The sequence below is a fragment of the Corapipo altera genome, unplaced genomic scaffold (genome assembly GCF_003945725.1).
Source record: "Corapipo altera isolate COAL_440 unplaced genomic scaffold, ASM394572v1 60, whole genome shotgun sequence".
Taxonomy (NCBI): Eukaryota; Metazoa; Chordata; class Aves; order Passeriformes; family Pipridae; genus Corapipo; species Corapipo altera.
The window spans coordinates 3325184-3347977 of NW_020884912.1; the positions used below are offsets into that span (position 1 = coordinate 3325184).

Below are 22794 nucleotides of genomic sequence, written 5' to 3' on the forward strand. Positions count from 1 at the left end.
TTTGACAAGGAGAAGAGCCCATCAAACCTGCTTGACCAGCTTCCTCATTGGGACACAATCTGAAGGTAGACCGTGTCTTCCACAAGCAGCTCTTTGTCATCCTTGGCACATTTTCTGCAGTGCTGGATGCAGGTGGGCAAAGCGACGGGGCTGTACTCTCAGCTGGGCAGAAGAGAACTGTTTTATACTGATTTTGAATTTCCCTCATTCTGACAGAAGAACGGTTTGGTGTTGGCACATACGGTGAGTCAGATTCAGGGCTGTTATAACCTTAATAGTTGGTGACAGCTTCCTCTCACTGGTATGTCAGGCCAAAGACACCTGCTTGGTAGCAGTCCTGCCACACTAACTGTTAGTCACTGACTTCACATGCTCTGTGAGTTACGACATGGACAGCAGAAAGTGGCTTCATAAAATTTGTGCCTGTAGGGGAGTTTGTATTTCATAGAAATATCCATATAATCACTGGATCTTTATTCCCCAGTGACAGGACAGGGAAAGCATCTCAGCTGTTTAGGGTAATTTGTTTTAAATAGACTATGTAAAAACCCTAGCCATTCTCTCTGTCTTTTAAAAAGTGGTTCATTTCTTCAATGCAGTTGACCTCAGAGATTCACCACTGCAGGTACTGTAATTTGAATGAGAAATATACTGCTCTCAAGATTGAGTCTAAGCAGAACTCTGATAAACTGATCTTCGTAAAATTCACTATGCTGCTGTGTTTAACAAAGCCAGGAGCTAGCTATTAGTTCTTTTTTTATTATTTTATTTTGTTCTCTTTCAATAGACTATTTAGAGTACAGCATGCTGAAAAAATTGGAATCAGGTTCCCCAACAGATATTAGTTGCGTCTGTATTCTTCCTTTTACCAGGAACAGAAACCACACAGTCATTAAGGCAATCAGCACAAAACACATCATGTTAAATCCCTCATTTCTTTAGCATAATATGAAGTCTCTCTTTCTCTCATATTACCATTTTGGTCTGTCAGGTATGTGAGGTTTTTCAAGGCAACAGGTGTTTTTTGAAATAAAATACAACCTTCCCTTCAGCTCATTATGTGAAAGAGACAGCAGCTGCAAGTATAATGCTGAGGGACACATGGTCTATAAGACACCCAGAAGAAAAATACTCCTTGTTCCACTTGTTAAGGTAAAGCACAGATGTTGCTTCAGTGATAAGCATGAGCATAAGGCAACCACAGTCTGCTCCATGTTGTAAATTCAGAATCTAAGATTTCAGAATATTTAGTAGGCTGCAATCAGAATCACCGGTTTCTTTATGTAAGGAAAGCTAGCGCAATGTCTAAGCTCATAGTCCTAACAAATACTCCTTTATCACAGCTTGCATTACACTATCATCAACAATATGCTAGGGACTATTCACAGACCTGGTAGATAAATTATTAATAATCTTTTACGTGGACTCAATTATGAGTATCAAATAGTGACAAATGCATAAATTAATACATTTACTGATTTAAACATTTACAGATAACGTATATTAAAAAGGTTTTAGTCATTTAGAATGTTAAATGCAGTACTTTTCCCTGCTTAGTGTTGGTACTAAGGCTATTTCTGGATCACTCAGATCTAAACTGTTGAAAAATCAACTTCAAAATAATGATGTCTAATGAATGCAATAACCAAGTTAGAACTGATCCTTTCCAGGGAGCAATCCTCTGCTTAGTCAGGTTGATAATTCCTCCTCTTCCCCTCCCACCCTCATTTATTAATTTTCCCTAATTTCTCTGAAGAACAAAGTACATACATTGTAGCTTATAGTATAATTGTTCAGGCTTTTTCAAATAAAAAGGAAGTGCAGCATTTCCTTAGAAACACAAAGATCCTCTAGAATGCCCTGATCTCCTTACTTCCTCCTGTTTCCTAGGCCTAACTAGGTCAGCAACTCTGCCCTACAAACAAGAACATATAACACCATAGAAAAAAACACAGTTCAAAGAATAATTCAGTCATCCTGCTCTGTGAGTAGGCTGGTTGCTTTGGCTGCCTTGAAGAATATTTATGTTGGCCTTGCAACATGAATCCCAGTAGGCTGTAGGACTGCATGTTTTTCTTGCTACAGTGTTTGTTACGTGGAGCAGCAGCTGCAATCCACTGAGAATTGTACAGAGAAAGGCCGGGTGGCATGGACCTACTAGGAGTCAAAAGTTTCACACTCCTTCAGATTCAGCTCAAACTGATGCTGGCTCTTTTGTGTGTGGGGTGGGTTTTTTTTCCAAAATCTCTATCGGCAAGCTGCTTGTAAGATGAGTCCATTCCTTGTCATTCTATCACCACCAGTTTTAGAGAAGACTAACTTAAAAAATAAAATGAAAAACACAAGTTCTGATCACATGAAGTTAGGAAGTATTTTCATCATGAAAATGACAGCATAGTACTTCCTTATTGTAACATAAGTAGAAAAAAATGGGTCATTTAAATGGATGACATACTAATTTTTTAGTTTGCTATATGGTTCCAAATGAAAGAGATGTAAGTATTAAAAACAAACAGTCAAAAGAACAAAATCTCTATTTTAACTGTAATGATGATACACATTACTAGAAAACAACCACAGGAAGCTACCATTGCTTGGGCTCACCTAGTGTTTGCTACTCATTTGCTGACATATGTTCTCAATTGTGTCCCTGTCATGCAAAGAGCTTAGCAGCCAATGTGACACTTCAAATTGCTTGTGACTGAGAAGTCTTCAAATTTTGGTGCTGTAACAGGCAAGCAATCTCTTCTTATCAATCCATAGAACCTTTTGTCCTTCCTGAACCAACTGTACTCAGTGTGTTATGCCAGACTATTACTACTAGAAGAATTAATAATTCAGAGGTAATTCTGCTATTAAGATTCTACTCTACTTGGAAATCAAGGTTGATCACACAGATTCCAAGACTTGTGTACTTCTATCATCAGAAGAAAATCTGAGTAACTACTCACATGTGTCTTCACATCACCTTCAAGAATCTTGCTGTATCTGAGAAACTCCGCAACACTTCCATTCAGCAGCCTATCAAAGGCTTCAACATATGGTGCTATGCCTATAAAAGAAAAGAGTTCCATTATAATGGATTCATAAAGTACATAATGCATAGGAAATTCCTGTGTAATAGGTGGAGGAAATATACCATAGAAACAGAGGAGATTGCTGTAACTTCATTTCTGATTTGTGAAGTCACTGAAAATGGATGTATAATTATTTTTTTATCCTAGCTAGAAAATAAAAAAAAATCTTGCTCTTGGTAGAACTTGAATAGAAACATGATGAGAATTTACTGTGTACAATGTAGTGTTTGTCTTAAAATGACAAGTGCTAAAATAAACACTTCTCAGGCCTTCAAAGGCCTAGTGACCTGAGAAGTATTACTGTCTTAACAAAATTCTCCTGTTGTACTTTAACCAAGTAATATCCCCTAAAATGAATCTGCACCACAATCAACAACTATTTTTATACTACCCACCCATTCCTGAAGGTCTTTGTATTGTTTGGTGGCTTTGAATAGCAATCCATTCCATTTCCAGTAAGAAAGTCTTTAGAATGGGTTGACATAAGACTTTTGCAGTGAGATGTGGCTTTGTAATCTCCTATTTTGTCACCTCACCTTATGAAACCGTCACTGGACAAAGAAAGCTCAAACAAGTCTTCTAGATGACATATCTCATTGACTACATATATGTTATACAGTCTAACATTACAGGAATAAAACTGCTATTTTCTATATGGTGTACAGAGCAGTTTCCTGATAAAGTGGACAATCAGAAAATGCAGACAAGGCTCAATTTCTTATGCTCCTAGCTTCTACATGGCTCTATGTACCTGTTGAGATAGGAAAAATAATCTTTCCTTGGATGCCTCCCAGCCCTCCCTTTACTCCCTGACATATCCTCATGTCTTGTCTATGCCTCAGAACCTTTGCCAGATACAGCATGAGTGACACACAGGTGAATTTATGGCATATGTAGGACCTGAGGGACCAAGGTTGAAATTCCTCCCAGTCTCTTTCCCTTACTAATGAAACCGGAAGATTGGTCTGCAGAGGTAGCAGACTTTACTTAAAAAATCTGCTTTAACCTTCTGGCACTATATGACAATTGTGTCCAAATTCGTAATCTTTGAAAGCCCTCTTTATTCCACAAGAGTCATCTGGCTCCTTGACAGAAAAAAAGACAGGCTCTGGCAACTGGAGTTTGCAGTGGTCTGTGTGAAAAAGAAAATGTACTTAGCTAGGTAGAATTTCGAGGCTCCTTTTGTTCTCTTGATGTCATTCACCTATAATTCTAGGAATTTCTGGGCGTTCTTCCATAGTAAGTGTTCATATGTAAACCCCTCAAATGACCCCGTATACAAAAGGTTTTAGTGGCGAAGATGCTTCTGAAAGCCCATTTATGTTCTTTGTCAAAATCTGTGTATGTTTTCAAAAGAATCACTGTAACCTTTTACTTTAGAGCAGAGTTTTACATCGCAGTTCACCAAATGGCAATTGTCCTATGCAAAACTAGAAAGCAACCATGCTATTTTTTACTGTTCAATACAGCTAACTCTCAGGAGCATTTACTAGAATTTGCTGCGGGCTGTGCAGAGCAATTGAATGATTTATTTGCAATCCTGCTGTTGTAATGCCATTTAGGAAAACAGTAAACATACAGGTCTCCCATCCTCCTCGTTATTTTGTTGTTTCTGAAAACATATTAGCTGAAAAGTCAAGTTGATTTTTTTTCTAAATAATTCTAATTATGGATTGGTCTTTTAGGGGAGTGGGGGCCTGGTAGAAGAAAGCAATATATCTCCATTTCCATTAGAGATTTAAAAAAGGTCATGCTCTGGCTGAGTGTCAGTTTTAATGGAGGAAAAGAAAAGAGACCTGTAAGGTTGTTTACTCTGCAGTGGCTGTGGAGGGCATGTGAACCTCCGCAGAGGCACAGTAACACGGGCATACAGAACAGTGTTCGTGGTGCTGTGGGCGTATCACTCACACAAGCTGAAGACTTTCCTAACTGCACAAGCAAAAGCTAATTCCTGAGTCCCCGTGTGAGACAGCTCTGCCTGAAGATGCGGTGCAGGCTGGCAAGCGCCCCATGGTGCTGCTCATCTCAGCTTCTTACCGCAGTCTCCCAGTGGGTGTGTTTTATAATCTCACTCCAACAAGGTTTGTCAGTTAGTGTCCTTTAGGGATCTGTTGGGATTTTAAGCCTCTGCTTCCCTGGGGAGTAAATCTTTTCACCTGCCTGAGCTCTTAGGTTAGGTCAAGAATATAAACAGTTTTCATGGAAGTACCTCACATGGCGAGTTATCTCCTGTTCTGAAGCAGACCTGGTCTGCAATACTGAGCTCTGGATAAATAGAGAGATACACCTAAATAGACTCACTATAAAATTGAAGTCTGTATTTTTGAGAAATGTACATCTCCTAGTAGTGATTGATTTATTTGTCAGTTTGCACATGGATCATATTTCGCCATGATTTTGCTTTGGTTTACTAGCTGTCTAGGTTTTCTTTGGACTTCAAGCATTTCATTACTCCAGCTTCCTGTGACTGGCTAACTCCTCTGCTATGGAAGCCTGCTGGAAGATGCTCCCCTCCTGCCACAGGAACATGCTGCTCTCTGTCAGCTGCTCCACAGCAGCTGTCAGTGTGTAGGCCCATGGCACATGTAAGTGTGGGGAAGGTCCCTCACATATGTTGTTGGGTCAGGGCTGGCAGAGAGGACAATGAAGCAGCTCACACACTGACTTGCTGCTGTGTCAGTAAAGGAAGCTGCCTGCAACTTTCTTTGCATTCTGCAGCTTCTGTAAAGCAGCTGAGTCTGTGCTGGGATGAACTCTTCTCTGGAGAATGCACCAAAGGTCCAAGGAATACAGAAAGCAAAGGACATGAAGCTAATAAAGAGATATATGTCGGGGTTCTAGATGAAAAAACAAGCTCTGCAGAAAGGAAAGGGCACCTCTATTCAATCAAATTTGGAGCTGCCATGTTTATAGGGTTATTTATCCAATAAAGTTCAGAAACAACAAAAAATTAAGGAGTGCAAAAATATGACTTGGTGATATGATGTGAATAAACAGACTTTTTTTGGTATATTCTTCAACGTAGTGTTTTGGAGATCCACTTAAGAGAGTTTGAGAGACAGCAACGTAAGGCCATGGATGTGTAGCAAGCAAATGCTTATGAACAAACTCATATTTGATTAAGGGTATTAAACAATTAAATGAAGTGGGTCTGCACTGTGAAATTCAGAGAGAGCTGGCAAATAAACACCGTGTTTATATTGGTGATCTCTACAGAAATATTTCTGCTGTAAATTTTGGGGATGTCTCATTTCTTCTGCTAATTGGGCTCAAGCAGACATTTTCATCTGGTGAGTTATTTACAGTGATATAAATGCTAAGATGGAAAGAGTAATAAAGCTTGAGATATGGACAGTATATTTCAGAAACAGTCAAATCTTGAATTCTCTAGGCTATATTAATTTAGAATTTGCAACGAGTGGGATTGCACTTCCTCTTAGAAGACAAACACGTGCACTACTTGCAATTTTTAAATAACAGAGAGATGGTACTTCAAAAAAACAGACTTACTTCCATTGACTCCATTGATGCCATCACACTCCATTCCACCAGACCTATGTGAATTGGAAAATAATGATTCGAGTCGAGTCACTGCTTTCTCCAATCTCTCCATCAAACCATGAGTCTCTGCCATTCTGAAAAAAATCATAAAGGATAGAAAGAGTGTTAGACCCCTGTAAATAAAGTCAACGCTTCATGCTACAGTTCTGTTCACCTTCTGGCTTTTTCTTTTATAAACTTCTATGGTAAAACTCATATTTTTTAAGCACTGTCTTTCTGACAGATAAGCATTTGCAGTGATGAAGCTGACATAGGGTACCTTGCTTCTTTGTCAACAGAGAATATGACCAAAACAGAGCTCTCTTTTTTCTTTGTAAATAGCAGATTCGAACCATTGCTAGTGTAGCTTTGGAAAGTCTGCCTGTGGATAATTTATGACAAATGTATGTGTATGCTCCCAGTCAGATACTGAGATGACTGGAACAGTTATAGAAGTAACTGGTTAAAAGTTATGTCTACAATGATTTGCATCAACCATTTACAGAGGTGAAAAGTACAGACCCAATTAATACTTGACAGAAAGGATGACTTTAAATGTATACTCCCTGATTCTTGAAAAGGTACATTCTAAAATTTGTCTCGGTCTTTCATGCTTTGCAGTAAGCCTCAGTCACTTGACTGAAGTGTTTATTCTTCTGGTAGGTATACGAATCAGCGTTTCCCAAGTTTTTTGAATCAAGCATTAATTAACCTTTGGAAAGAAAAAAAAATCCAGAGGCCTGCTTGTGCAGTACTGCTACAGTGCTGCTGATTTAAAATTAAATAGAAATTAGGTTAAATTTTTAACAACTCACATATTATTTCTATCCCTACAATGTTATTATCTGTTCTCTTACATGTGAAGCAGTGTAGGCATTGACATTTTTGAATACTGGCCAATCTCTCAGGGAAAAAAGTGCTATATGCAATCCAGAGTGAGAACGAGTTATATAAGCAAAGATAAAGCTATGTTTAAATCCCCTATCATTTAATTAACGTGATCCTTGAGAACAGTTCCAGGTCAGCTCCCACACTAGGCTGCATCCCCTGCCCAGCACTGGGGTCTGCAGAAGTAGGAGCAGCAGCAGAACTTGCATCCCCAGCTGGGGCAAGCAGGTAGTCAGAGGCTCTCTGGCACCACTACCTTGTGGTTGATTCCTGTTTGGCTTGTAGACTAGAAAGCTTAGGTGTACCCAGAATATATGTGTAAATGTACCAGTTCCTAAAGAAGAGCCTGCTAAAAGTGCTAGTACTTTTAAGATATTAAAGCATAATAGTAGATTCCAATAGACTGCAACACTGTGAAACACTTAGCAACCAAAACAAACATTGCTGCTACAGTGTCCCCAGAGCCAGTGGAGAATGCCTACATGTTACAATTAAAAAGTAAAGTAGCATGGAAAGAAATGGTTTTACTTACAAACTAGTATTAATAATTCTTATTAATAAAAAATAATAGTATTTTTATTTTTAAAATTTAAATGTGAGAGGAGATTAGTTACTAGGACTGTAGAAACACACGCAGAGTTCTTGTGCTGAGTCATGCTGCCTGTCAAACAAGGCGGGACTTTCAGACTTTACCCTATAAATATAAAGAGGTTTGACCTAAAAGTGAAGCAGGAGATTTTACAGCGAGAAACCCTTGGGAGAACCCTCTTCATGAGAATTTTGTCTGAAATTGATGGGTTTTTCCTATTTAAATGAAATGAAAAACGAAAACGCCAAAAGAGGATGACACTAGACAGCATGCAGACAAACACTGTTAAAATTCAGAGGGGCTCTCTTTGCTTATCACAGAATCACAGAATGGGCCAAGTTGGAAGGGACCACCTGGTCCAAGCTCCCTGCTCAGGCAGGGTCATCCTAGAGCACATGGCACAGGATTGTGTCCAGATAGTTCTTGAATATCCCCAGTGAGGGAGACTCCACAACCTCTCTGGGCAATCTGTTCCAGTGTGTGGTCACTCACACAGTGAAAAAGTTCTTCCTCATGTTCAGGTGGAACTTCCTGTGCATCAGTTTCTGCCAGTTGCTTCTAGTCCTATCACCTGGCACCACAAGAAGAGCCTGGGTCCATCCTCTTGGCATCTTCCCTTCAGATGCTTATAGACATTGATGAGGTCCCCTCTCAGTCATCTCTTCTCAAGGCTGAACAGGCCCAAATCCCTCAGCCTTTCCTCATAAGAGAGATGCTCCAGTCCCTTAATCATCTTTGTGGCCCTCAGCTAGACCTGCTTAAGTAGCTCCATGTATCTCTTGGACAGAGGAGCCAAGAACTGGACACAGAACTCCAGGTGCGGCCTCACTAGGGCTGAGGAGAGGAGCAGGATCACCTCCCTTGACCTGCTGGCAATGTTCTTCCTTTATACTGAAAATGTACACTATTCTGTTTGGAAAATCGATTAGGTAAAAAAAACCAAACAAACAAAAAACCCCCCACAAAACTGCAAGGATAAAAATATCTTGGCATGAATGAGATGAATATATCAGGGGAGCTTCCGTGATGCTCAAACTTCCATGAGAATATTAAACCTTTTCTTAAAACAAAGCACTGTTAATTCTCAAAAATATTATGAACACATTCTTTTCACATTTTGCCCTGCTACATAAAAGCCTAAAATGGTGTCTATTTCAAAAGTTATGTTTTCAGCCAGTCTAAAGTTAGGGTAGTCTAACATAGCATACTAACAGTCAACTCATTTCGTCAGCATGTTAGAATACATTTCCAGTACAGTTCTTGTTTGTCTGTATTTGAAGATACAGTCGGGTAGGTTGGGGTTTTTTTTAATCTGCCTTAAAATGTTCCTGGATGATGTCACCAAATTGCACTAAAATAATATAAAAATTTCTATGGCAGACCTGTTACTTTTTGGCCTATTTAGCCTGATTTTGCCCATTGTTTGATTACAAACTCAGTATGTTTGACTGCACACACCTGGAGGTCTGAGGAATCTCACATATGAGCAGATTTGTAATGTTCTACCCAACAAACTTCCCTCTGTAAGATGCTAAGAAAATACAGTGTCAGAAGATCAGAGGAATAACACAGTTTAATAACCCTATGGACATCTTTATGCAACGCTTTCCCACTGAAACAGTCTTTTGTTCACCATATTCTTCACAGCTTTATTCTATTCCCATTAGCTGGAGAATCACAGAATATTACGAATTGGAAGAGACCCACAAGGATCATCAAGTCCAGCTCTTAAGCAAATGGCCCACACTGGGACTGAACCTTCAACCCTGGTATTAATAGCACCGTGCTCTAACCAACGCAGCGTATCTCAGGGTCAGAATTACCACACATTCTTCCAAAACCAGATATCACCAGTGAGACCAATCCCAGAATAATATAGTGTTATAGTCTTTTAAAACAGAAGTAGAAACTGTTTTTACCCTAAAATTAGGGATGCCAGGTTTCTATTGTTTTTATACAGAAGTTTATGCTTAATAACTCAATCATCACGTTTACAGTGCATCTACCTTTTTTCTGTGTACTTATATATTCATGAGTACACGGTATTTGCACCTATACTTACACATATGCATGAACATAAGAATACACACAGGTATCCCTGTCATGTATGAATAAAGTCCAAGTACACTTCTGTGATTACTGTATAAAACACTAAAAGAGCAAATCAGTTGTACCTACAATCTCACATTTACACCCTGCTTTACCATCAACTAACTAGGCATCTATCTTACAAACAACACTGGAATTAACGTTACTGTTCTGAAGTGAAGATTCCACTGAGCAATAGCATGAAAACTCTCTTCATCCATTCTCAATCTAAACATTGACATCTTTGTCTATATTTAGGGATTCGCGTATTTGGTTAATATTACAGTGTGGTCAAACAGATACCACAAAGCCACAGCTCAGAAGGAGTCAGAACACAAACGGTACAGCTCGATTCTGTGAAGATGCTGTCTGTGTGATATAGCATCAGAGCCTATATTATAAATAAATAATAAGACTGGTCTACTCACAGTGTCAAATAAAATCTTGGCATGTTAATGAAAATAAAGAGGATATAAATATGTCTGTAGGATGCATACACTTCCCTAAAGTATATTTTTACATCAAGACAGATTCTCTATCTCATCTCTACTAGGATTTTAATTAAAGTTTTGATCTTGAAGTTGATGATCAGGTTAATCATATATATCTTTTCTTGGATTTGATGCTGACCACCTATAAAGAGTTAAAAATGCTTCAACTCCTATGTATCCAGTTGTTCTCTTGGTGGAGAAATACAGTATCCTTCACTGAAAATAAGGTCACCTAAGAGCCAGGAAAGGTGTTAACACACATCTACCGACAAATTATTTAATATTTGACATTGTTAACTGTCTCTTGTGCACAAAAATTAAGACAGAGGATCCACAGCTCTGCCCTGTTTACTGCTAATGATATCTTTTCTGGGAGTGCTAAATGCATGTAGTAATACTACCATCTGTCATTTCTTCCCCAAAAGAAGTAAAGCCAAAACCAGGTAGAAGAAGGCATATTGAAGTCCAAGAAGCAGATTTCTTTTTACAGGCAGGCCTTGGGAGATCATTGCTTCTCTTCCCAGCTGTCTCAAAGCACCATTTATCTATTATCAAGGGAAAAAAAATTTGGCTGCAGACTGAAATTCTCTGACATACTAATCCCAAACAGCAGTCAAACTGTAAGTCAAAACACACAGGTACTATTCCTGTTACCACTGTATGTGACTTATGGTGGAGGACCATATTGCTCTATCTCAAGAAGAAACAAGCTGTAATGAACACACAGGGAAAAGCAGTATAGTAGCATAAGGGGAAAAATAAACATATGACGATTTATAAGGCATGTAAAAATGGTGATTTGGAACACAGGAATGGTGCCACCTTGTAAAGTATGATATTACTCTGACAAATATCAGCAAGAGATAGTTTCACAGTTTGTTTTACTTCCTAGGATTCTTTTAATTTGAAAGAAAAAGAAACGACTGCTTAATTTATTTGGTTTTTTTTCCCCCCTAGGTACCAGTTCTTTCAAATACATCTAGCACCTGAAAAATTACACCAGGTCTCACTCACGCTCATCATCTGAGATGCTACAAGTCAGATTTGGTTCTCCTCTCTATGTCAAAAAAGGGCAGATGCCTAAAACAGAGCATAGCCAGCAATGTGGCATTTCAAATGTATCTACCATTCCTACACCATTTGGAAAATCACAGTGTTATTGGAAGTACAGCAGCCTATACATATGCTTTCTCTTTTAACTCTTTTAATAAATTACTACTGAGATAGGAAATAAAATATACAGAAACCCACACTGCCAGCTGGTACTATCAGAGAGCCAGTCATGAACATTTTATAGATCCAAAGCACAGTGTCCTCTGAGAGTTCTTCTGTACAATATATGTCAACATGCATCAAGGGAGTGGAAATGCATACATGTTCCTGAGCATCCCCCCAACTTACAAAAGCATCTTATGGCACTTCATTTCTGAAAAAAACACAGGCAGCCTGGAGTTGTAATTGCTGGCTTTCCTATTCAAGCACGTACCCGCTCCAAGCCTGTGTTGAGCAGGCAGTCTTTTTGCCACCTTTGGCATGAGACCCAAATTCCTGCTGCACCCCACCCTGGTTCAGAGAGGCCTGGGGCCTCTGGAGTTGTTCATTTCCAGGTAGAGCTCAGAAGCAGCTTGGTACTGGCTGAGAGGTAAGGAGGAGCACCTGAAGCTATTTGGGTTACTACCATAAAAGATTCTACCAACAAAGTATGTGTTGGTAGACCAATAGGAACATTACCTTGTATGGTTTGTGTTTTGTCTCTCATTAGCTGTACAGGAGGAATGTAAACAGGGTTCTCAAATTGATGTCAAAGTGGATTAAACCAGAAGACCTCTCCGTAAAGCCCTGTGTGAGGAGAATGATTCGGATTTCAAATCAGAGCCTTTTGTGTTGTTGAGCCCCTAGATCTGCTACAAGCTCACTTGGAATGTAGTTTCAAGTATAGAGAAAAAAATAATTTTTTTTTAAGCCCAGTTAAAATATATAGGGGTTTTTTTGTTAGAATGGACAAGGGTTATATCCGGGATAGCAAAAAGATAAAAAGAAGTCCGTGTGACTTTTGCTTTTTGTGGATGGATGGGCCATTTTGACTAATAAGCTGGTTTGAAGTCTTGCCTGGTTCGAGTATACTCATCATAAAATATTTCTGTCTATAGCTTAACTTGTGTTAAACCATTGATATGCTATGAATGAATCCCTTATTGCTGTGCATAACAGTGTGCTACCTCAATTATCTTGTCTGTGGACTTCTTTCTTCGGCATACCTTCTGTGTTTTTCAAGGGTTATTTTCTATAAGTAAAAAACCTTTTTGTGTAGAAGAGAAACTTCTTCCATTTAACCCAAGTTTTTTCCTTTTTTCTGGCTTTATGTTGTTGGTACCACCAAACATACTTTTCTGTTTGCATTCTGGGTCTTCCTCTGCTTCTCTCCCTCTCCTAGTGATCAGGCTGCTGTCCACAAAAACATGCAGGAAAGGAGTAGAAACATTTTTGTATCCCACTGTTTAAAAAAATTACAAAATCACTTGTAAAACAATCTCTATTTTGACAAATACCCCTAAGACTGTTGATATATTTTAGTTCTTATCACATCCAGTTTAGTCTCATAATTATGGGTGAGTAACTGCACACATCAAGCTGTGTGTCTACAAGTCAATGTAATAATAGCATGGACTGTAGTTAGGCCTCTGATAACTTAATATGAATTCTTTAAAATATGTCCTGTGTTTATGTATGTGCTTAGTATCTCCTGGAATATCAATTCACTTTCTAATTATACATAAGTTCTGCAAAGAGCTTCTATTCCTTCCTGAATAATTTTGACTGTCATCAATTTTGTGATCACAAAGAACGAGTTCATTATTTAATGATATACTGAAGAAGTCAAGGCTTGACAGTCTGTGTAAGCATGATTGACTTAAAATAACCAAGGCAACCCAGTTTCTAAGTACATTCTCCTATTCTTTTTATGCTCCCTTTTCATGTCACCACTGCTCATAGTCTTTTGTCTTGGTTTTATTTTCTTCTCTCCCTCCAATGAAGTGTAAGAGTTTTAGTATCTCTCCAATCAACAGAAACGCAGTGTCCTTAGCCACCTCATTTACTATGTATTAGTGTGGGGCTCTTCATGTAACCAAGCATCTTAAAGGCCTTACAAGCCATTTAATTACCTGTCACAAGTCCAATTACTGTATGTAAGCAGACTGCCTTGCTCAACCAAGAAACTATTGCATGCAGACATGGATTTTATTAAAGTGCTTCAGTTCAGCTCATAATAACTGAACAGTAAGATCCTTTATGCTACGGTTCCAAACAAATTGAATTTAAACTCTCCAAAAGCGTAAGTTCCACACAGTACAAACACCTATGGAGTGTTCCAGTGCTTCTGGGATGCGAAAGGAAAAAAGCAAAGGAGGAAGTCACAACTAAGCAAATGGTACTGCAAGCTCTAAAAGTGCAAACTATGTAATTACTTCTGCAGAAAAGAGGAGACTAGAGCTATTCAGTACCAAGGTTAGTAACGGGTTTGTTTGCTGTGCTGGTGGCCTTTCACAATGCTTCCACACCCTACTTCTCATGCATATCCATATTATGCTGAAGCCTGAATAGTTGGGTTTGATTTCAGCCAATTTAGCTGGTGTTCTTGTTCTTACCAGAACATCCTGCTGCAATTATGATCTCAGCACTCTGTATCTGATGTTCTCAGGCTCATCATGGCTGCCCTGCTCAGCCTCCAGCCTGTGTAGCCCTTCCTCCAGCACAGCAGCAAGCAGAAGGGCTGAAGCCAACTTTCTCTCATATGAGTACTCCTCTGCAGCTCAGTTGGGGTCTTTACTGATCACAAAAACTCAAGGCCTTTGCCCATCTCTCATTTTAAAATCCATCCAACTGACTCTGCAATACGGCTAGCATTGCAATGGGTTGTGCCTTTCCTGCTGATTCAGGATGAAATGGGCCACCTGCTACTAAAAAAGACCTTTCCGTTTCCTGCTATAAGCTGGTTACCACCTAGAGGTCCTGAGTTTTAACGATAATCCATGCAATTTACTAGATCTGAGACATTTGGCTATTTTTCCATTGTGAGACCCAGAAAGATCAAACTGGACCCACAGTAGATACTTATAACGTTACCCTTTTTGATGATGGCTGCTTAACGGGACCTAGAGCTGTTAGGTGCTGTTTCTTCTATCTAAACAATGACAGATTACACACAGAAATGTAAATAATTATTTGCATTCCTTCCAAAAATCAATTAATTAAGTATTTAAGCTAATACAAAACATAGCTTTAATGCATAGGATCTAAGCACGTCTTTTTGGAAAAATATGACACTATTCAATACTGTAATTGAACATTTCCCTGGGTTTTGTGGTTTTTTTTTTTTTAAATATATGCTACAAAAGTACTGAGCCTTTGATTCCAAGCATACTACTACTGGTATATTGGATTTTACAAGCAACTTCTTTAGCCTGCTGTTCTCTTAAAAATTGTGGGTCAGACAGAGCAATTCCATTAGCATGTACTCAGGAAAGTAGTCTCAATGGGACCTTTTCAGTAACAAGAAGTCCCTGAAATTTGAAGTCAGAATACCTTTTGTGGACAGGTAAAATAAAGACAACAGTAGCCACTACATGTATGAACTGTGGTAGTGTCTACGCCATAAAGCCTTGCTAACATGGTGACAAAGGTCACAGAGATTTAAGAAACCCGAAATTCCATAGTCTTGATGAACTATCTGAATCAGTATAATCTCTGCCATAGATGCTACTGCGCTCATGTATGCTTTTGTCACTTCAGTGGACACTGCTTAGGAAAGGTGTTGCCATTCTGCCATAGTTCTGGCAGTGACATTCTGAAGAATGGCTGAGTCTTTAGAGTTCAAAGCATTTAATATCTGAAGAGTCAGTAAACCTTATCTAACCAAAATTACTTGTTTTTCAAAAATATGCGAGCAACTGGAACAGAATCTGTACTACATGAAAATGACATGTTCCCAGCTGTTCCCCCTATTGCAAATCATGCATATTAAGTTATAGAGACAGGAATTAAAATTATTTATATATATTAGGTGTGCTTTGTCAAGCAAAATTTTTTACCAGTTCACAATAAAATAGCTGTCTGAATAACTGCAATAATGTATGCCTGATTTATTGTAGGTGTTTCTTTGATTTTGCCCCAATAAGCATGATAAGAAAAGAATGTTCTCTTTCATGTAGTCAGATGTTCTAGTAGGCAGCAACTGCAGCTATTGAGTTTGCTGCTGTTGCACATGATGTTAAAACTCATGCAGAACCACAAAGAATATTCTTTAACAAATCTGGCAGTTCACCATTTCTCTAGAGTTCAAACCAATCCCAAATTTATTGTTACTGACAGGCCACAGACTGAAACACACAAAGATTATCTGACTTGCTCCAGGTACTGCTGCAAGTCAATGTCAAGGCTGAGAGCTGGTTTTCAGCCCTCCTTGCTGCACTCTACTGCCTTTTCCAGTACCTGCTAATTCAAATTCCCATGAATTTTAGACCAGGGGGAATTTTCATTCTTTTTAATTTTTTTTTTCTCTAACTTAGGGTGCCCGATGTATTTTGCATGGTGAATAAAAATTATACAGTGGATTCAGAAAATCTAATGATGGGAGGGGATTTCATACATGTAATCTTCGTACTCTTGCTCCTTATGGTATACCAAGAAACCCTTTTCTCCACTAAAGTGAAAGCCACAGCTGAAAAAGAATAATGAAAACGTCATAGGTCAGTTCTTCCGTAATAGTAAATAATGCACATCCTCTTAATTTTTATTTAATTGAGAAAACATACTTTATTCATTACATTTGGAGTTGTGCCTGTCCACCTTCCACATTTGAGCAGCATTCGAGGGGAAAGACACAAGTCAATCACAGGAGTATTCTGAAGACTAGTATTTTTGTTATGCCCAAGATCAAAAAGACCATATTGTTGTATGTGCCTTGGCTTTGTTATAGAAGGTGGCTTGCCTTTGTTCTTGTGCAAACTTGCTCAAAATAGAACCAGTGTTATGAAATCCTTGTGCTGCAAATGCATAGAACCAGAAAAAAGTTTATTATCATTTGCATAATAAGTAATTAAAAGGAAATGCTGGGATAAAAAATTGCACAAAAATTAGGATATCTGACTCACAGGAAGGTCTTAAAAGGCCATCTTTGAGAGTACTGTATTGAGTTTTAATTCATTTTATCTACCACTTTGCTATTTTAAATAATTTTTAAAGTTACATTTCTGAAGCAGGATGAGTTTTCTGATTACAATTTCATAGAGCAATGAAACATGGTAGTCCATAAACCATTGCCACTTTTGCCTAGCTTAGAAATAACTTGACAAATATCTGCTGCTTTATCCCACCCTGCCCCCTTGCTAAACAGATCCCTTCCAACTATTTCCTAATGGACAGGTCTCTGTGCAGATTTTTTTTCTGGCTACATTTTTCCATCATTAGAAAACAAACACACTCAGGTAAGGCATATAAAAAAAGCTTTCTTCCTCGGATGGTCTTTGTTTTTAAGATTGCTCCTGCACATTATGAAATCTGAATTCTACTTGATAAAAATCCTCGCTGTTGATCCTGTAATGCTAAGATACAAATCTACAACAATCCCCAAAACAAAGGACAGACTGCACATTTTTAGGTGGGGTCATAAGTTCTCCTCGTCTTTGTGCTGGCTGTGTCTCCGGGGTAGTTCTCCTTCAGATGTCAAGTCCCTGCAAAATGCAGGATCTCGGCTTCACGGTCCTTCATTTCTGCCTTCCTCCTGCTCGCTCTGAACTCTGCCTTGTATTTCAAGTATCCTTCACATATTTCTATGTAAAGGTACATATTATGCCTTCCCATCTCTCACCCTAAGATGCTATTTAACCCTCTCCTCTGGGCTAAACCTGTGGGCTCCTCTGCCACCTCCACCACACGCACACCCCTAGCTCCAAGGGCGGGGGGATCCAAGGACTCGGCGCCCAGCTACCCACGGGCACTACAGCCACCTCCCTCAGAATTAGATCATCTTACGCTGATTAAGAGAGTTCAAGACCAGCACAGCTTGACAGCCAGGTCGGCATAAACAAGCCGGGGAAATTTTTAATAGCCCGTCGGAAAGCCGGCTTGCCGGGACGCGGGGCGGGGGCCCAAAGCACCCCGGAGTCGTTCCCGGCGCTGACCAGGGGCTCGGCGGAGGAAGTCTGACTTCAGCCCCAAAGAGGATCCCTCATCTGCCGTGGTATTTCGCTCGGGTCTCCCCCCGCTCCCCGGCCAGATTACTTCCTCCCCACTTATCGCCCTGGGGATCGGAGGGAGGGAGGGGGACGCCTTCCGTGCGCAGCCCGGCGCAGGTGACAGGAGGGAAGTCGAAGGGCAGCGCGGGTCCCTGACCCACATAGCGCCCGGGGCACTGCCCGCCCAAGGAATTACGCTGCAGCTCTGCAGCCCCCGGCCGAGCCCGGAGCCGTCCCCTCATTACTGTCCCCCATCCCCAAGATGTCCGCTGCTGCTGCCGCCGGCGGGAGCGCAGACACGGCCCCGGCCGCGCCTGCCCGGGGCCGGAGAGGTCGGGCCGCTCCCCGCATCCCGCCCCTCCCGCCGCCGCCTGCTCTTGAGTTACCTGTTTTGATGACCCGCGTGGCCTTTTTTTCCCCCCTCCTCTCTGCAATGAAAATCCGCGGCCGGTCACTCGCTCCCCCCCCTCCCTCGCCACGCCGCTGCTCTCCCTCCTCCTCCTCCTCCTCCTCCTCCTCCTTCTCCTTCTTTTCCTCCTCCTCCTCCTCCTCAGCGGGAGCCGGTGTCAGTCAGTCACATCAGCTGCCCGGGCAGGCAGGGAGAGCAATGCCCTGCAGCTTCCGGGAGTGCCAAATAAAGACAAGTCCAGAAGGGGAGAGAGACGGTGACAGAGATGGAGAAAGCAAGCAAAAAGTGGGTGGAGTGTGAAAATGGAGAGAGAGAGAGAGAGAGAGGTGTCTCACGGCGGCGGCTGGGAGTCTGGGGAAATGGCAGTGGTGGAGCATCATGCAAGGAGCAGGGGAGAGCGCTGGTACCCAGGGCAGGGGCACCCACGGCTGCTGGCATGGTGGCCTTGCTTGCCCATCGGGCACAGCTTGGGAGAGTGGGAAGTGAGCATCCCACACCACACTGGCCCGGTTGACGCTGGGAAACGAGAGCGAGGCCCATGTGGAAACCATCAGACTCCTCACTTCACATGGCAGGGGAGGCTGAGGGCAGCCTCACGTACACCAGGATGTTGCCTACTCTGGGCCGGACTAACTGTGCCAGCCTGACCACTGCTGTAGCTGGGCCCATGGTGGGGCTGATGCCTTCATTCAGTACGGCCATGAAATCAGGACTTCTCCCAGCAGGCAAACCTTCACACCTAGGCCTCGTTTGTCAGACCCTGTGGGCTTCACACCAGTCGGTACCCCTGGCCAATGGGGAGCACACATGTTTTGCACTCATGCAGTGCTTGTCACCACATGGTCCCAAGGGACATCTGATCATCCTCCTGAAATCTGCTTCACCTCCTCATATCAAATGAGCTGGCTTTCTGCACGGAAGTCTTGGGAGAAGACCATGAATTCACAGCCTCTAAAGGAACAGTTTGTTCTTGAATGGAAGAAGAATTCATTAGTTAGTGATAATAAAAAAGCCCACATACATTTTTCAAGTCAACCGTGTGGCTGCGCAAAAATTGGTAGCATATTTCTCTATCAAATATATAGCTTATTTTAGAAGACTTTGTGTTTCATATCTGATGGTTTGAAAACACCGGTATAAAATATGCAACATAAGGATTTGTTTTAATTGTGCAGCAGTTACATGTGGGCTGAGGAAAGTCATATTTTAACAAGAATACCATAGTTAACAGGAGCTCACAGACCTCACATGCATAAAGTCAGCATTAAGCAAAGGCAAGCAGACTCCAAGGATCTGTCTAGGATTCAAACTCACTAGTGCAGACAATGTAATTGGCATTTGAAATTGCAAAAGAATTACTGGTGCAGTTTCCTGTATGCAGTGAAATGAACTGCTTCTCCTTGGCATGTATAAACAGCCAGATGAAATCAACAGAACAGCACAAGTTTTAAACCAGAGGGTCTTGCTGAAACTTCCAAGAAGGAAAAGGTAGGATGGAATTGAAAACCTGACTGAAAAAATGCACAGAACATAGACACTACTTAAGAGAAGCAAGAAACAAGCCCAGAAGATCTCATTCTGGGAAAAAAAAACAACAAAGGCTTAAGAAATAGCGAATCTAGTACGCTTAGATTAAAGCCCAAATTCCATATTCCTTACAACTCAGAAGAAAAAAATCCCAACGCCTGTGCAGTGTCAGCGTGATAGGCTGAAAGTTTAGGATGATAAATGCAGTAGACTTTCTGTAGAATATCAATTTAATTTGAAAAAATGTAATGTAGTTAAGTGAGGAAAAGTTTCATAAGCTCTTAGTGTAAGAGCTCAGTCAAGCACTCCACATCATCCTTTTACATAATAGGTATGTGGAAAAGAAGGAGAAACTACTGGGTAATTCCTTTCCATGGAAAGTCCTATGAGGCTATCAAACCAGCAGATGCCCTACATGTCTAAAACATGTCTGTAATCCATCTTCTCTGTTGTATTCTAGTCCTTTCTTCACAAAAACAAGTGAGTTCTTTTTTCTTGTCCCCAGGAGAATTTTGGCAAACTTGAAAGGCTAAGACTAAGGTAAAGGGAACAAAAAGAACTAATAAATTTAGTCAGAAGGAAAAAAGGGGAGATTCAGTAACTGTAAAGCGATCTTATAATATGGAGGAAACCCAGTGGCAAGCAAAGATATAAGATGTAGTGCCTGAAAATATTAGAGAAGAAAGCCTTGTAGTTTCTATAATAAAGAAAGGTAATCTGAAAGGCCAGTTCTAGAAGGAATTAATACAGGCTGAGCAACATCCCCCCAAAGAGAAGAAACAAACGAAAGATATACAAATTGTGGACTTTGCAAAATATTGTATGTGCAAAAATATGGACTAGATGATATGCTATTCTTTCATCTCATCAAGGAAAAAGGCTTGAACAGCAATAAAGAATAAGTTTTGGAAGTGGCATTGGAATTGGCATCAAGTGAAACACTGAGCAAGGAATGACTGGAAGATCAGAGTTTAAGGCTGAGCATTTTGCCCTCAGTCTAACAACACATTTGTGTATTGGCTTAGATTTATATGCAGAAAGTACGTAGTGATTATCTGTATACTTTTTCTAGTGGGGACAGGGTCACCAACTTCAGGATTGAAACACTGAAAAAAACTCTTAAAATTCTAATTTATGCTCTAGTCCTCCTGAAATTATGAGGAGCTCTTCTTAAGCAAGAGGTACAGTAATAGGCCTCTTGCAGGGGGCTACATTAAAATGAAGCCTAGTGTATTGCATTTAATATAACTTCATGATTTTTTTTTATTTTACTTACCGACTTTGCTGCTGCAGACAATCTGTGGCAAGGCTGGTATGTTTTATTCCCTTTTATAGAAGACTGTATTTCTAAAGTTGTGCAGTGATCCCAAAGTACAGATCAGAGGCTGTAGAGATAGGCTATCAAAATCTCTGTAGAGTGATAACATTGTAACCTACTTAGAAGAAAATACTCTGGTGCATCTTTTATTTGCATACATGGTTTTTTTCACAGGCAAAAACTTGGAAATGTTAATTCCTGCTTTCCTAGTTATGTTGAAAATGGACTTTCAATGTATATGACTGTAAAATTTCCCTACTGAAGAAAGTTGCATCTAAATATTTCATAGATGAGTCTGGAGAAAACCACAAATATTTTTGCTCATTTCCTTGATTTCATTAAGTCTGTCTTTGCTGGGACAATGCAGAAAATATTAATACAAATTAAAATTGCAGAAACAGTTACTGATGTGAAAATAAATTGGAATATCGTGAAAATCTTGTAGTGTGACTTCCTACATCTGCTTAGATAATATTGGAGTGCATTCAGGACATGTCAAGATGCCTATTGCATACGAAATCTGCTGTTTAGTCTACAGATTTTGAAAAACAGCATATAGCTAATTAACAAAATGCATCTGTGAAGAGCACTTTGTGGATATCTTGTACAGATCAAGTGTCAAAACATGCAGGGGAAAAAAAGGGAAGACTATGCCAAAGAAGTGGACTATTTTTCCTCTTTCAAGCTAGTGTGAAATAAGGCTGAATCTGTCATCATTCAAACTGATCACCTGTAAAATATTCAGGCAGATTCAATTTACATTTAATTTCAAAGATGTCACTCTACTGCTTTTTTATCTCTGTATTCTCTTTTATGCAGTAAGATCTGGGGGTGTGGACTCTCATAATTGTACATTAATTAGTTGTATGCTTCTTTTTAGGCATGGCAACATAAAAAGTTAAGTAATAGGCACGTGCTTATCATTAAGTATGTGAGTAATGGCATCCCTGTGTAGCAGAACACTTAAGCATTCCCGTTGTATTTAAGCAGCTTGTCACATAGGGATGGTATTACTCATTTGTTTATAATTCAGGATATGTTTAAGGGCTTTGCTGGGTCCAAGGGGAAATTGTTCTGATCTCACAAATACTAATCTTTGTGACTACTTTTACTAATGTTGGTTTTCTGGTTTAATTCAGTTCTGTAGATGTTTTGGGAAAGCCACTCGGTGAATATTGGGCCTCAGTTCTGCTATGTATTTACATGGCACTATCTATTGATTATCATGGGATACAGGCTTATGTTGTATTTTTGCTAAATATCCTGTTTTGTACAGTACTGCATTTTGATATGGATTTCAAATGGAGTTTTGTGTTTTTCATTTAATTACAGGCAGAAATTTGCAAGGAACTTTCAGTGAGGATGATTTGACTGAGAGAGCAAGGAAAGCAAATTTTCCAAGTGTGTAAGTGTAGAGTTATTGTGCCACCTTAAACTATTCTTTTGCTGTGTATGAAACCTATGGAAACAGTAGTCAAAAGGAATGACAAAGTCTTACTCATTGGTCAATGTTAGTTTTCCTGTTTTAGAATCTTTAGCATTCCTGTCTCTGTTTTCACCTTTCTTTCAATCGAGGCTGCAGGGATCCTTTAAGAGAGACTGGAAGTGTTCTCTGATGATGCACGGGTACAG

General features: G+C 40.0%; 1 protein-coding gene across 3 annotated transcripts in view; it reads right to left on the bottom strand.

Moving 5' to 3' along the window:
* CAP2 (cyclase associated actin cytoskeleton regulatory protein 2) overlaps positions 1–18412 on the bottom strand; it is a 68603-nt gene extending 50191 nt beyond the window's left edge. Inside the window, exons 1-4 of one of the 3 annotated variants that reach the window (XM_027654031.1) lie at positions 18295–18312; positions 12405–12512; positions 6588–6712; positions 2952–3052 (exon numbers count right to left, since the gene is read on the bottom strand). In XM_027654031.1, the coding sequence (XP_027509832.1) occupies positions 2952–3052; positions 6588–6711 (225 nt within the window). In that variant the 5' untranslated portion in view covers position 6712; positions 12405–12512; positions 18295–18312. Of the gene's footprint in view, positions 1–2951; positions 3053–6587; positions 6713–8119; positions 8127–12404; positions 12513–18294 lie in introns of those variants that run through there. The other 2 variants (XM_027654030.1, XM_027654032.1) reach the window with 2 other exon arrangements.
* Positions 18413–22794: the final 4382 nt, after the last annotated feature.